The 13,283-nt window shown below is 38.1% G+C and overlaps 1 protein-coding gene and 4 non-coding genes across 8 annotated transcripts; 3 read left to right on the top strand and 2 right to left on the bottom strand.

Moving 5' to 3' along the window:
- Window positions 1–1,550: 1,550 nt before the first annotated feature.
- Window positions 1,551–11,724, bottom strand: LOC149020267 (polypyrimidine tract-binding protein homolog 1-like). Of its 4 annotated transcripts, none has more exons than XM_089148370.1 (12): window positions 11,405–11,485; window positions 10,206–10,319; window positions 9,941–10,089; window positions 9,504–9,713; window positions 8,605–8,667; window positions 8,430–8,503; window positions 8,246–8,341; window positions 7,354–7,411; window positions 7,170–7,274; window positions 7,007–7,088; window positions 2,852–2,964; window positions 1,551–2,638 (listed from the first exon to the last, which is right to left on the bottom strand). In XM_089148370.1, the coding sequence occupies exons 4-12, from the start codon at window positions 9,687–9,689 to the stop codon at window positions 2,204–2,206; spliced, it is 1,212 nt and encodes a 403-aa protein (XP_089004496.1). In that variant the 5' UTR covers window positions 9,690–9,713; window positions 9,941–10,089; window positions 10,206–10,319; window positions 11,405–11,485; the 3' UTR covers window positions 1,551–2,203. The 4 variants fall into 4 exon arrangements, with proteins under 4 accessions (XP_089004496.1, XP_089004497.1, XP_089004498.1 ...); XM_089148371.1 differs by having other exon boundaries at window positions 9,941–10,069; XM_089148372.1 differs by lacking the exons at window positions 9,941–10,089; window positions 10,206–10,319 and having other exon boundaries at window positions 9,504–9,709; window positions 11,405–11,470.
- LOC149020268 (small nucleolar RNA U19) lies at window positions 6,168–6,271 on the bottom strand. The gene has a single exon (XR_016172551.1). It is a non-coding gene; the product is annotated as a small nucleolar RNA U19 (small nucleolar RNA).
- Window positions 11,725–12,723: 999 nt separating the features above from the next.
- LOC149020266 (small nucleolar RNA R44/J54/Z268 family) lies at window positions 12,724–12,806 on the top strand. Its single transcript, XR_016172683.1, has one exon. It is a non-coding gene; the product is annotated as a small nucleolar RNA R44/J54/Z268 family (small nucleolar RNA).
- Window positions 12,807–13,045: 239 nt separating this feature from the next.
- On the top strand, window positions 13,046–13,115 carry LOC149020265 (small nucleolar RNA Z267). The gene has a single exon (XR_016172677.1). It is a non-coding gene; the product is annotated as a small nucleolar RNA Z267 (small nucleolar RNA).
- Window positions 13,116–13,199: 84 nt separating this feature from the next.
- On the top strand, window positions 13,200–13,283 carry LOC149020264 (small nucleolar RNA R44/J54/Z268 family). Its single transcript, XR_016172684.1, has one exon. It is a non-coding gene; the product is annotated as a small nucleolar RNA R44/J54/Z268 family (small nucleolar RNA).

The raw sequence follows: 13,283 nt of genomic DNA, 5'->3' as shown, positions 1-13,283 counted from the left end.
ATACTTGTGAATTAATGCAGGGTTGGTAGAGTGGTAAGATTCATACTTTTCAGTGGAGAGGTCATGGGTTCAACCCTTGCGGACGACAAAGTTCCCTCTGAGGATTGCGTGAAAGCTGGCCCGAATGAAAATCTCAGACACAAAAAAAAAAGTTCTATGCTTGTAGATGGGTCAATGGAAAAGTTAAGTAAACATCACCAAATGTTGCAATTCTATTGTGGATGTCTTGTCTTTGGTTGCTCTTATCAATTCATGGCTTCTCAACTTACCTAGATCAAAAGTCAATACTTATATCAACTCTTCAACTCAATAAATTTGTCTATCATCAACATATACAATAATGAAAATTGTACTGTCAGACAAAATCATTTTTCCCTTTATGTTAATGGAAAATGGATAGGCATATGATCTGTATGCTAGTTCCATTTCTCTACCCTCAAGGGTTCTACCACCATATATTCATTCAAAGGTGGACCTTTCTTCCTGAATTTGTGTGGTGGAAGATACAAGGATAATGTTATCATCTACCTTTAGAGTAAAGGATTCTAATTCCTTGTATGCAACAATTAAGTGTGTTTTTTCTATCGGTAATTGCGACAAAGTGAAATTAATGGAGGCAAAAGAATATCAAGAGGCTTGTCTATATGAATTGGGATTCTCTACTCGTCTGGTTAGAGGATTATGCTCTCCTCACCTCCCTCTACTATATATTAAGAAAATGACACATCTCTAAGCATTAACAAAATGGAACATAAATGCTCAGAGATGCTCTGCATTTTAAATATGTGGTGGAGAGAAGCAAGGGAAACACGTTCCTCTACCCATTGGGGTAGAAGATCTGGACTTGATATGAGTAGGGTGAAACAATAATATTGTTTTTATTATTTATTTACCTTTAGGTTGGGAATAGGAGGTGAGTTGGGACTTGGGAAGGTGTCTAGGGAACATTATATACTTTCTTGAAGGAAAAATTATATATATATAAGCAACAAAATAGTTATACTAAGTCTTATCCCAACTAAATATGATTGCATGTACCCCTGTTTACAATTTCGATCTACTTGAAGTCATAGTGGGTACAAGGTGTAAGTAATGCATAGCTTTTCTTTCTCACCAATTCACTTCAAATCGTATTAAGTCTATCTCTCTAGCTTCTTTGGTTCCTTCAATTTAGATTAGATCACTAATCTATGTTGGACATTTAGTGATCCATGTTGAACATTACCATTATCATAGATGACTTTTTTGTAACATATCACTTATCGAAGTTAGTCCCAACCCAATTCTTATATAATCATTATTTATTTTTTATTTCATTTTTTTTTTCACTCATCCATCTAAAGATCATCAGTTTTACTACTCTTGAGTTTATCAGTTTTTTTTCCCATTAAGGAAATGGAAAAAAAAATAATACTAATTATTTACTTTTGGGTTGGGAGTTGTCTGGAGGTGTCAACGAGGAAACCTCCAGGTAGGCATGAGCTTTTCTAAACCTATCTTTCACCAACTGCATTATGTAATCTTTGGTGTTATTTTCAATAATTAAGAGACATGTATATATATATTTTTTCACTTCCTTCCTTTATCAATTATTAATGGATAGTGACAAGGAATCTTCAACTCTCCCCCCACAATAGGTAGTGGCTTCCAGGAGCTATATCCCATTGACGTTCGCATGGTCCCCTTTTTCACGCTTTTCCTTTTTACAACCATCTATTGTAACAAATTTCTCATCTAACCAAACCGAATTGATGATTTGAAAAAAAATTTGAAAATAAATTATACTGGCGAGTGGTAACTAACATGACAAAACTTCTGGGTGATCACAAACAAACCAAACAGATGATTTGAAGAATTCTTACAAAGCAATTTCTACTGGTAAGTAACATCACACAACTCCTGGAGTCCTGGGTGATTATCAGCAACAAATGATTTGATGTGAGTAATGTTTTGAAAACTAAATTATACTTGTAACTAACACAACAAAAAATTGACACAATGACATCAAAGGATCAAAATGCAAAACGCCGTATCTTGCTCTAGGAATGTTGGAGGGCAGAGGCAGATGGCGCTCATATCAGAAGGCTAAGAACATGCACAAAGACCACCAAACCTCTTTTAATTTGAATTGGGTACAGAGTCGATTTGCATTCCACTTCTATAGGACAACATACACAAGAAAATAGCAGCAATAATGGGACGGTTACTGGCCATAATATGGAGGCTGTCCTGCGTGCGGTGCACCACCCGGCCACACATTTGGTTGACCAAATCTCTGAGAAGCACCTGCGGCCACCTGCTGTGGCTGCTGGTGAGATGAACCTGCAGCATTCCCCATTGGATAACTTCCTGTAGGAGCATATGGAGGAAATGCACCAGGTGGGTATGTTTGATTAGAATAGACACTCGGAGCTGAAACAAAAGTTTGTCTGCCAGGTTGCATGTTAGGATCCCATGATGCGGTTCGTCCATCTGAAACAGAAGCCTGTGTGGTCGAAGCGTATTCATTGTTAGGATACACGGTTGGAGGCTGAGGACTTTGCCAGTCACCTGTAGCAGTAGGTATAGCCACAGCTTGTTGCAGTGGCAGTATTCCTGTATCCGGGATTGTATAATCCCTACTTCTTTCATTGTGAGCCTACAAAAACATACGTACAACAATTGGTCAAGCTCTAAAAACGATACTGCGAAAAAAGTGAGATACCTAAATTTAAAAGAAGAAAGTGTCAAGAAGCATACGTTGATGAACCAACATCATTTTGGTCCCACTGCTTTCTTGTGAAAACCATTAACACTTTTTTCCCTTTTTTGGTGTCACGTATTTGACTAAGAAAACCTATATTAATAATACCTTTACAATGAGATCAGTATGACGAGAGTATGACAGATGAAGCTTACAATAGCCACCATCATAGATGCAATGTCCTTCCAAAGCTTCTTTAGCAACAGCAGCTGTTGTAACATCTAGAAAAAAGTAAAACTGGGAACAAGTTAGCAATATGGGGAGAAGGTAGAATGAACACGGAAGTCCACCAGGCGACATCCCCAGAAACCAAATAAGAAAGCAAACCAATATCAACAAAAAAGTCCACCTTCTCAGACGAAGGTCAAACCTAGTTGAATAATCACAACTCATTACTATTAATACCCTTCAGAGTGGAAGTACATTGGGTTATCAAATCCAGAACTGAATTCAGCAGAATAAAGATCAATCCCAGAGGCTCATACTCAAATGAGTCTCAAACTCAGATTGAGTTTCACCTTGGGGAAATCAATTCATTCATAAAACCCGTTTCACAGTTAATTAACAGTTTAAAGTCATAAAGACAACTATGTTCTGTTTTAACACAAGAAGACTCTAGGTGATTTTAACAGTGTAAACAGAGCCAGATCAAGCCAAGATTGAGAACACTTACAAGGCCCTTGAAAGATGATCCTAACATATCAAGCCAATCAGCATGCAGAGGTAAAAGAGACCAGATTGAAAATTGATCAAAACACACGTGTCACGGTAGATCAAATATGCTAATTGATGAGTAGATAACTGTCCCTTTATGGAAAGAATAAAGAGTATCACAGGGGAGAATCAAAATAAGTACCAATTGTATCCACAGATGGTTCAGGCACTCAACTGTCTCAAATTATCGCACCCAAACCCAAAGCTTCTTGCCTAAGATTAATGATGTGGCCTTGATCAATGCTAAGATCTCAAATCAAAACCAACTCAAATTTGGGAATCAGAGTTAGGGTTAGGTAAATTCAAAAATTTGGAGCATTAGGGTTTGGAGCTGGGTTTGCTCCAGTAGGGCAGATACAGTCATGCTAACCAAAAATCAGCCAAAACTGATGGTTAGAATGAAACCTATGAAATTGGGTCATCCTAGGAGAAACTGAAAATAGCCAAATCTAGGGTTTCAGTGAGGGGTGGGGGGCTTGTATCAAGTGAAGTCGCTGCAATGGGGATAACAGCATTCGAATATGGAAGCACCATGAAAGGTGGAACTGCTGGAATTGAACAGTGAATGACTTTTATTGGACCCCCCCCCCAAAAAAAAAAAAAAGAATAGTGAATGATTTCTAGAATTTAGGCTTCCCAGTGAACTCCAGAAAACAACAAAACAAGGATGAGGGTTTTTATGGTGGGATTGTCCTCCATGAAAGGTTTATGAGGGGGATCTGTGGTGAATTTGAGGTCATACCAATCATTCATCTTGCCAGAATTTAGGGTTTTCAACTTAACATTAGTGTTAATCCAACAGGGGCTAGTGTAGATCAAGAAGAAAAATCAAATTAAAGGGGAAAGACTGGTGACAGGATATGCTGAAAATCCTTAGTAAGTAGTAGAGTGAATTCACTCAAGCAAAGGAACTAGGACATTGAACCCCCAGTGAATTCTAGCACATGTCTAGACCAACTAACCACAATGGTACTTGTGGAGACAAAATTCAAACCTTCCACGGGATTTACCAGAACCGCATCTGAGCTGTAGGACCCAAAAAAAAAAAAAAAAAAAAAAAAGAAGCCTTCAGATGAAGGACCCATACACTATGGATAGTCCAGATCACATGTGGATGGATAGTAGAACTGACCTCTTCCAGAATTTGGGACTCTCACCATTAAGCACTAACCTATTGGGATTAGAACACCAGCAGGGTTTTCCTAGAGGAGGCAGCAGCCAAGGAATGCACAAAGCAAATTAAGAATTCAAAGCCGTCTACTCTTCCATATCACTGGGGTAAATATATAGGGGTTAACAGCCTACAACTAAAGTCCTGTTCCTGGAATGGACTAATCCTAATAAAAAAAGGTGAAAAAGTCCTCGTAAGCTAATTAAAATCTAAAAACACCTATCTACCCTTAACTCAAACTACGAATTCTAATTAAGTCATGTGACTGTCGGATTTTTATTTGCGGCAGCAGCCACTGGCTGCTGCCGACGTTGAGGATTTTGCCACATATACCTAAAGTAATCTAACGGTGTGGGATTAGAAAGGTAGGGTTTAATTGTAAATATAATTTTTTGTTTTTACATTTTAGGGTTTTTAAAGGTAGCAAATTTACAAAATAAGCCCCTCAGCATACCCTAATCTTTCCCTCGTTACGCCCTAGTCGGAGATTAGATGTTTCAAATACCGGCAGCGATTGAAATCATCCAGCGACTTTATCTTCCCTTTTGCAAGAAAATGCATAAGAATCGTCGGTTCATCTTAGGAAACTAGAAACCCTACACTTCAGACACAAATTCCACAAATGACCAACCATTCTTCCGAGGAAAAAAAAGCAGAGTTCAGCCATGTTTGTTGTAACAGAGTTCAAGCAAATCAGAAATGATTTCAAGGAAAATAATCCATCAATGTATGGAAAGCATAAGTACATGGAACTATGGAAGAGTTATTTACTGAGGGCAGAGGAAGAAATTTTAATTCAAATATTCCTTCAACATCGTCAGAGTTGAAACCGGCGACCCAAGAAAAAAGAAAAGGGAAACTGAATATAAGGGGAAAAGCAGAAATTTTGTAAGAAGAGTGAGTCACAATTTTGTAAGCAATCGTGTTCTTGAATTTCTTCCAGATCAAAACCTTCCCTTCACTCCATCGAAGTACATTGACCAGTGAAGAGATAACCCCTCAAAAACACTCTTCTGTTGTAATTTTCACACCTGAACTTCTTGCCCTCTTCTTTCCTCTCTCTTGATTTTTGCCTCTTCTTTCATGACTAAAGATTGGGAAATGATGAATGAGCCAAAGAGAAGGTAAGGTTGCCGGATGATTTAAGTCGCTGCCGGTATTCGAGTAAAGCTTCATTGAGAGTTATTGTTTGCTGCCGGAGAATGTCGATTTTTGAATAATCCAACCGGAGACATCTAATCTCCAGCCAGAGCGAAACGAGAGAAGGGATTCGGGGTATACTGAGGGTTTTATTTTGTAAATTTGTTAACTTTAAAAACCCTTGAATGTAAAAATAAAAAACTATATTTACAATTAAACCCTACCTTTCTAATCCCTCACCGTTAGATTGCTTTAGATATATGTGGCAAAATCCTCATCGTCGGCAGCAGAATCCGTGACTTTCAAGCAGTCACATGACCTCTTAAATATAACTAAACTAATTAATTAACCCATTTTTGTAGTGGGATCTGCTTCACAATCACAAAGACAAAGAAAACAGCATGTCCAAGGCTGCTTGGAGGACAACAGATGGGAGTGCTCAGAAGTCCCCTCAAAAAGGCCTTGGAAGATCCATTGCTCTATGCCCCCTAACTAAGCCAGATGACACATGCTGAGCTCATATGGCTACTCAAGAGGCAAAAAAGACATCCAAAATTCTACGAATAAAGTTCTGCAGAAGAAAGAAAAGGAACAAAGAGATGAGGAAGACAACAAGAAATGTAGGAAGAAGTCTGACTTGACGACTCACCCGAAATTAGTGTTAGTGAGCCATCTAAGGAAATGGAGAAAGACTACTCTAGTACCTAACTGTATATCTTAAGTACCTTTATTTAAAATAAAATAAAAAAAGGCAAACAAAATATGCATATATGGTTTGCCATGTAAGTTGAGTGCCCCACCATCTAACCCAAAACAGAATTCTATCATGCTTCAGCAAGTACCTTTGAGATACCATTCGATGGATTTTAAGCCCTAACTGTGGTCGCAATACCTTAGATACCATTCGATGGATTTTAAGCCCTAACTGTGGTGGCAACTAAATTGGAGAACTCAAAGAATATATATCCCACTAAGTAATGATAGGCAATCCTATAAGATTGCAAATGATCCGTGTTAGTCATGCTCTTCATCAAGTAATATATGGTATTACAGCTGTTCTTCATAATTGAAAAGAGATTAACTTCAACTTAAAAGGATGATAAATGAAAATTTTATCAATAAGATTATTAACAGGTGAATTCCAAGCTCACAGTAAATACAGCTTGTATGTGAGAAAAAAACACAGATTGCCAGATAACAGAGGTAAAGTTATAATCAAAATCAGTTAGCAACTCTACCAGGGTACTGGATTAGTGCTTGCGTTCCCCCATTTTTCTCAAATATGGCTATTTTCTGAACGGTACCAAATGCTGAAAATACCTGCAATAGGCAAAATACCCTACATTATTAGTATCTAGTAATAAGATCAATCCTGCAACAAGAAGATAAGGAGAGTTATACCGTGTGAAGAACGTCCACTGTGACTGCATATTGCATATTTTCTATAGAAGCAAGAAGCACGTTACTCTCAGGTTCCCTTTTCTTCCCATCTGGACCTACAGTAGACTGGAGAAACCCATGTATTAGTTTGTGAAATACATACAACTGTGCTGATGTCGTAATTTGTTAACGGTAAAAAGCTCACCTGCATGGTTCCCTCAATAGCAGAAGGATTTACAGGGAGATAAGGATTTGTATAGTCCCTGCTTGGTGAAGCAAAACAAGATTCAGATATACCATGACATGCAATACAGAAGCCACCAATCATTTGATGAATTTACCACAACATGACACAAAAAATAACTTGAAAGCACTTTGACTAAGAGCGAAGAGATTGTAATTCACCTAATATAATATGAACTTCGTCTCCAAATAAAATAAGTCAAAGATTTACTGGCATCAGATTGTCGTTTTAAGTCTAAACAGGTCAAAGAAGCTTCTGTAATAAACTCTAGGTACAATGTACTGCCTTTAGAGGTACCTACCTTTCAAGATGACATCAAGTTTGTTTCCAACAAAACCAATTTTCAGAGTGCCCCAAGACCATTAATAGCAGTGTATCTGTTTTGTATGATATACATTGCCCAGGAATTAGAAAAACACAAGGCATATCGAACTATATACAGATTACATGTAGACAAACCCCGTGGCTGCAGCTACCGTTGTTTAGATTCAGATATGTATTTCTTTTTTCTCTTCTTAGTTAACCCAGTACTTTATATCCAAAATTAGAGTCGGACTAGGATACTAGGATCTTTATTCCTATTGCTGTTATGTTTAAGTTTTATTAATATAAGGGGCTGGCAGAAGATCGTTCTAATATCATACAGTTTTTCCTCCTTTCTTTGCATTCTCTTCTCCCTACACCTCTATTATTTCTGGTTGCTAAGTATTTAAGAAATTCATATTACAAGTGTTTGTACTTAAAAGTGGCAGCCTGATAAGCTGCGAAAATACCTGCTACGATGAGACTGAAAGAAATTCATATTACAAGTGTGTGTACTTAAAAGTGGCAGCCTGATAAGCTGCGAAAATACCTGCTACGATGAGACTGAAATTTGATATTCAAATCAGTATGAGCAGAAAATGAGATGCGCAAGTAACATGATCCAACATGTTCTGGAAGCAGATATCTGTGATGTATTAGCATAAGAAAATGTTAGACAGGACCAGAAAAACTGTGGTATCAAGAGAAAGATAGTTTTGCTGGCACTAGCTTGCCTGGGAATGCTTCTTCCATCCAATGCACTACATGCAGACGATGCAGTCTCAGCATCACTGAACTGGATTAATGCCTGCCAATAATATGATGTCACATTGACTAAACACTAAAACTGGGAAACTAAATGCACATACGTGATTTGTATAAGATTAACACAGCAACAAGATGCATAACCTGAAATCCTGCAGCCTTCTCAAAGGTTGCTATTTTGTGCACAAACCCAAAAGCAGAAAACACCTGAAACACAGATTAAGTGAGGCACCTTCCCAGAAAAATAAAGAATTAAAAAAACTACAAAAATATAGTCCAAACATTCCAGACCACAAAAAATAGGCCCCAATAGGAAACGCAAGCATATCTTCGCTAAATGCCAAAGATACCTACTGTTAAAGCATTTCAGAGAGAAAGGACTGAAAGCATGAATGTATGACCACACACTTATAAACTCTCCAACAAAATAAAATAAATGGGAAGAAGCATCACTGCAAGTGGCTCACTAGTGAGACAAAATGAACTGTACAAAAGTTTTTCAGGATGCCATTCGCTAGATCTGGTATAATGATAACACAAATGCTTTCTTAAATGGAACCAAAACTATTATAAGAATTGAGCAAATAGCAGAGCTCTGAGCATGAACAAGCGGTGGCATTGCAAACTTCCATCCAGGTCGATGTCTCATACAAAAGGAATTAAGTATAACACATCAAGAGCAGTTAGGAGAAGATACCATCAATATGATACTACGTGCACAATGCTTAGAACAGAACGGTCAAAAGAAAGAGACAAGCAAAATACACGTGGTATTTCTCCCAATGCAGTACGCTGACAACGAGGTTATCTCCGTATTAACATGGACCTGCTATTCCATGCAGAGCATGTCAACTGAAAGTCAAAATATTAAGTAATGTGTAAAAACCATTGCTGCCTTACAAAAAGTAACATAGATAAGAAAGTCCTCTGATGTACTTCATCCTTTTCTCCAATTGGTTCAACCAAACAAAGAAGTTCTTGACAGAGTTAATGCAATAAAGGAAAACAAGAACATGTTGACAATTAAGTTGATAAAAACTTACCAAGTGTATAACATCTATGCTGACATCACCAGCTTCCACACCCTCAATTGTAACCAGCAACACATTCCCAGTAACATCTCCAGGGCTCTTGTTATTGACAATTTCTTGTCTATTTGAGTATTGAATATACACAGTCTTACCACGAACCTGAGCAGGTTCAGATGAACTAGCATAATATGAAACCATTGAGATTGCTTGATTCAAGTCTGCCTACAAAAGAATACAGTGAATCCTGTCATGGTAGAGCTCCCATTTATAAAACATACTCAAAATGAATACCCCCATGTATAATTGCAATATGAGTGGCACCAAATGCAAAATTTCTCTAAAAAATACAACCAACTAAACATCAGCCCAACAAAGGAATTATTCACACTTGGCACAATAAAAGCAGCAAAAATTCAAGTCAACAGCAACAATCATAGAAAGACGCACACCTCAATTATGCATTTTGGCTTTATGTTGGAGGATAGCGAGGAGGAGATTGGAGTTTATTGGCCAGAGAATAGGTTTGTACCCTCCTTAATAGTCATTTTGATTATTGATGCTTTCAAGGCAACATCTATCTGCAACTCATTAGTTGAACCTGTCAGATAAGGTATTATATTATTTTAAATGAAATTCTCTACAGCCATCTTGGGATGTGACCATACAGCTATTAATGGATTGAAAGACTACACTAAATATGTTTGAGAATCATACCCAACAGGCAGAAAAGCAGTCCAGCACCAATGAGGCCTTCTCTTAGGATTTGATACATGGCTATATGAGTAGGTTAGGCCTTCATCGGAGGGGTTTCCTTTGTAATCAGCCAACCTAATACATGAAAACATAGGAACATGAATGGCAAACAACATCCCCTAACTTTTACTTCTGTGTAGTGCCAGACTGGATTTTAATCTTTCATTTCCTGTTCCAGCTATGAACTGCAATAGCCAATAGGATTGCTTTACTACTTAAATTAGGGTCTTAATTCAGCTTCTAAAAATCCAATGCAAGACCATGGACACATATATGGTTGAATTCCAAATGAATGCATGGCACATGAAGCTCTATAATCAGATCACTCTTCTGTGAGAAGCTGAATCTTACAGGTGGAAGACCTGGGTTAGTTCAATTCTTTTCTTATTCCTTACTCTGTTTTAATCCTCAACCACGTACTGATCCATCCTCATTGATCACACTTCAATTCATGATTTGAATCTCCATTCGATTTAGTTCTTATATTCTGATCTTGGTGTTATTAATATAATCTAACCCCTATAGGTATCATACTCATTAACCTACAAACATCACAGACCAAGACCAAATTAGGATCTGCCAGGCCTTCCTGACATAAGCAACAATCAGCCTTACAAACGTGTGATAAAGGTAACTTATTTTACCCCACAAACGACAGTTAATAAGTAAGAAAATGCATGAACTCCCTCCTGTAAGTTACCACGACACATCTGGAATCTGTTACGAAAGCACCAATTCATGCAATTGTTCACATATCGAAATCTTAATCCCGAGGCTCTAAACATCCACCAAATTCCTGTAAAATCCTAGTCTGTGATTATCTTGGGAAAATTTTCCATCTAGAATTGGGATCTGGATGCCAGTTTATATAATTGCTCCTATCAGGAAATCCTATTTACTCATTGACCCGAAATTCACGCTGGATTGAGTCGGCCACGGGTACACAAATGAATCTATCGAATACCTCCACTAAAGAAGCCCAACCCGAAGAAGTTGTTTGCAATCTCCTAGGCTTCTTAATATTAAACTGTAAGTGACGTTACCGTGAATAAGCGATTTATAACTACTACGAGAAAAGTTTCGATCATGATCAAATAAACAATGCATTATAAACAAAGATACATAAAGCGGGAAAAGAATTTGCAATTGCAGGTGCTTACGAATTCAACAAAAGCCTGGTTGCGATTGGCACCAACATTGCATTTGGTATTGACGATCTTGCCGAAGGGTTTGCCAAGTTCGACGAGCTCTTCTTCGGTGCACTCCCATGGGAGGTTACGAAGGTGAAGCACCTTCGACGGCGTCTGCGTGTAACGGAACTGAGGCTGACCGGACGACATCAAAGCTTAAAGTTCTCGGAATTAGAGCGTCGAGCAAAGGCCAAACGAGAGAGAACCTCAGTAAAATTTCAAGCCTTTAGGGTTTGAAGTCTTTGGACGAGCGAGAGAGCGAACGCGCGCGCCAAACAGACTGTGTCGCTTCTGTTCTCAATCCTAATAAATTCGGATTTTTTTCTAGTCCATTTTTAACCCTGTCCATTTCTTTTATTTTCAAAGAAGTCCCCTAATAAATGAGACCGATATAGCCGTTCTGAGACAGTTGTTCGCCCAAAAGGGCAAAAAAAGAAAATAAACCCTGGGAAAATTTAGACAGCACATTCAATGCGTTAGCGTGGCGTCCATAATCCTAAGCCCAAACCATTAGCCCATCTTAGGCCCACAAAAATTAATCATGGTTTGGTCCGTGACTTGGGTTGTGTCAGAGCCCAACACACCTCAACCTAGTCTGGCCCATGGGCTTCAAAAGTATGATTTGGCTCGAGCTGCGGCTTGTTTTCTCAGGGCCCCTAACAAAAGTACAAAACCTAGGGTTTGAGCTCCATTCGATTGGTAACCAAATTTTCTTTACTTTTTTTGGGCCAAATTCTTGCTTGCTCGGTTGCTCCTCCTTTGCTCCTCGTTTGCTCCTTTGCCCTAGCTGGGAGGCTGGGTATACCAAAATCCCACAACGGCTCTCTCTCGCTCTCTATAAATTTAAGAATCAAACCCTAACGAGCCGTTCGTCGTAGTGCTTTGGTTCTTGTTACCGCTAGGGATTTCTATTGGTTTTGTTGCATTCTGATTTTCTTCATTGCTCAATGCTCAAGGTTGATGGTGAAAAAAGTTTCTGCTCCATCACTCCTAACGACGAACCTCTTATACTAGATTATATCCTCGATTGGATTAATGCGGCTCAAAACGGAGCAGTTAGGGTTTGTTATTTGTTCGCCCAATCTGGATTTACTCCTTAGCGATTTCCTAGCTTTAGAGTGACTGATCTAACTGGGATTCATCGTGTCTGCTACTCAGGGGTTGCGTTTCTTTGTATTCGCTCTGTTATGGAGCACGTTCAATCGTACTCGTCTTGCTTTATGGGAATGTTGTATCTGGTATTTTTTTTACTTGGTTTTGCTCGTTGATAAAACGAAGGATTTTTAAAAAGAGCAGGTGATGATAAAACAGACAGGGACATCAGCACTCTCAGGAGTATGTTGACTTGTCTTGGGAATCTCTCTGATGCTCATTGTTCTTTTCGCTGTGTCTTTGGATTGTGTCTCAGGAATTTTATTCGTTATTGATTTTCATCCTTTATTCCATTGATTTGTTAATTGAAATTCTGTTTTCTTTTAAAAGAGGCAGCTGGTTTCATACATTATTTATTTTTGTGAATTTTTTGATCGTTTGCTACTATTGTTCCTGTTATTTGATTTCAAGTGTATGCCATTTTTGTTACTTCATAGTACCATGTGTATTCCCTTCGATTGTGTGCCTATGATGGTTTTAAATATACTATGAGGAATTACTATGAACACAATCTAATCTGAGGCACTCAATTGTTTAGTTTTTCAACATCAATAATTGTTCAATATGTGATTTTTATATTCAAGCTAGTTACTTCTTGTTGGTGTCTTCAGTATGTGCAAGTGATGACAATATAGACAGGGATATTTGACTCCATTGGAGTATGATGACTCGTCTATGGGAATCTCTCTGATGCATA

Source organism: Hakea prostrata, chromosome 3, assembly GCF_041222555.1.
Source record: "Hakea prostrata isolate BN-2017 chromosome 3, UWA_Hpros_2, whole genome shotgun sequence".
Taxonomy (NCBI): domain Eukaryota; kingdom Viridiplantae; phylum Streptophyta; class Magnoliopsida; order Proteales; family Proteaceae; genus Hakea; species Hakea prostrata.
Note: the sequence above shows the minus strand (reverse complement) of the source record. Positions and strands in the feature narration are given on the sequence as shown.

Excerpts from the sequence above, each read along its gene's own strand:
- LOC149020267 (XM_089148369.1), bottom strand. The coding sequence starts at position 11,584 with ATGTCGTCCGGTCAGCCTCAGTTCCGTTACACGCAGACGCCGTCGAAG. Across the intron at positions 8,504-8,604 it reads AGAAGGCTGCAGGATTTCAG|GCATTAATCCAGTTCAGTGA; the intron begins GTTATGCATCTT and ends TATTATTGGCAG. Across the intron at positions 2,639-2,851 it reads ATACTGATCTCATTGTAAAG|GCTCACAATGAAAGAAGTAG; the intron begins GTATTATTAATA and ends ATGTTTTTGTAG.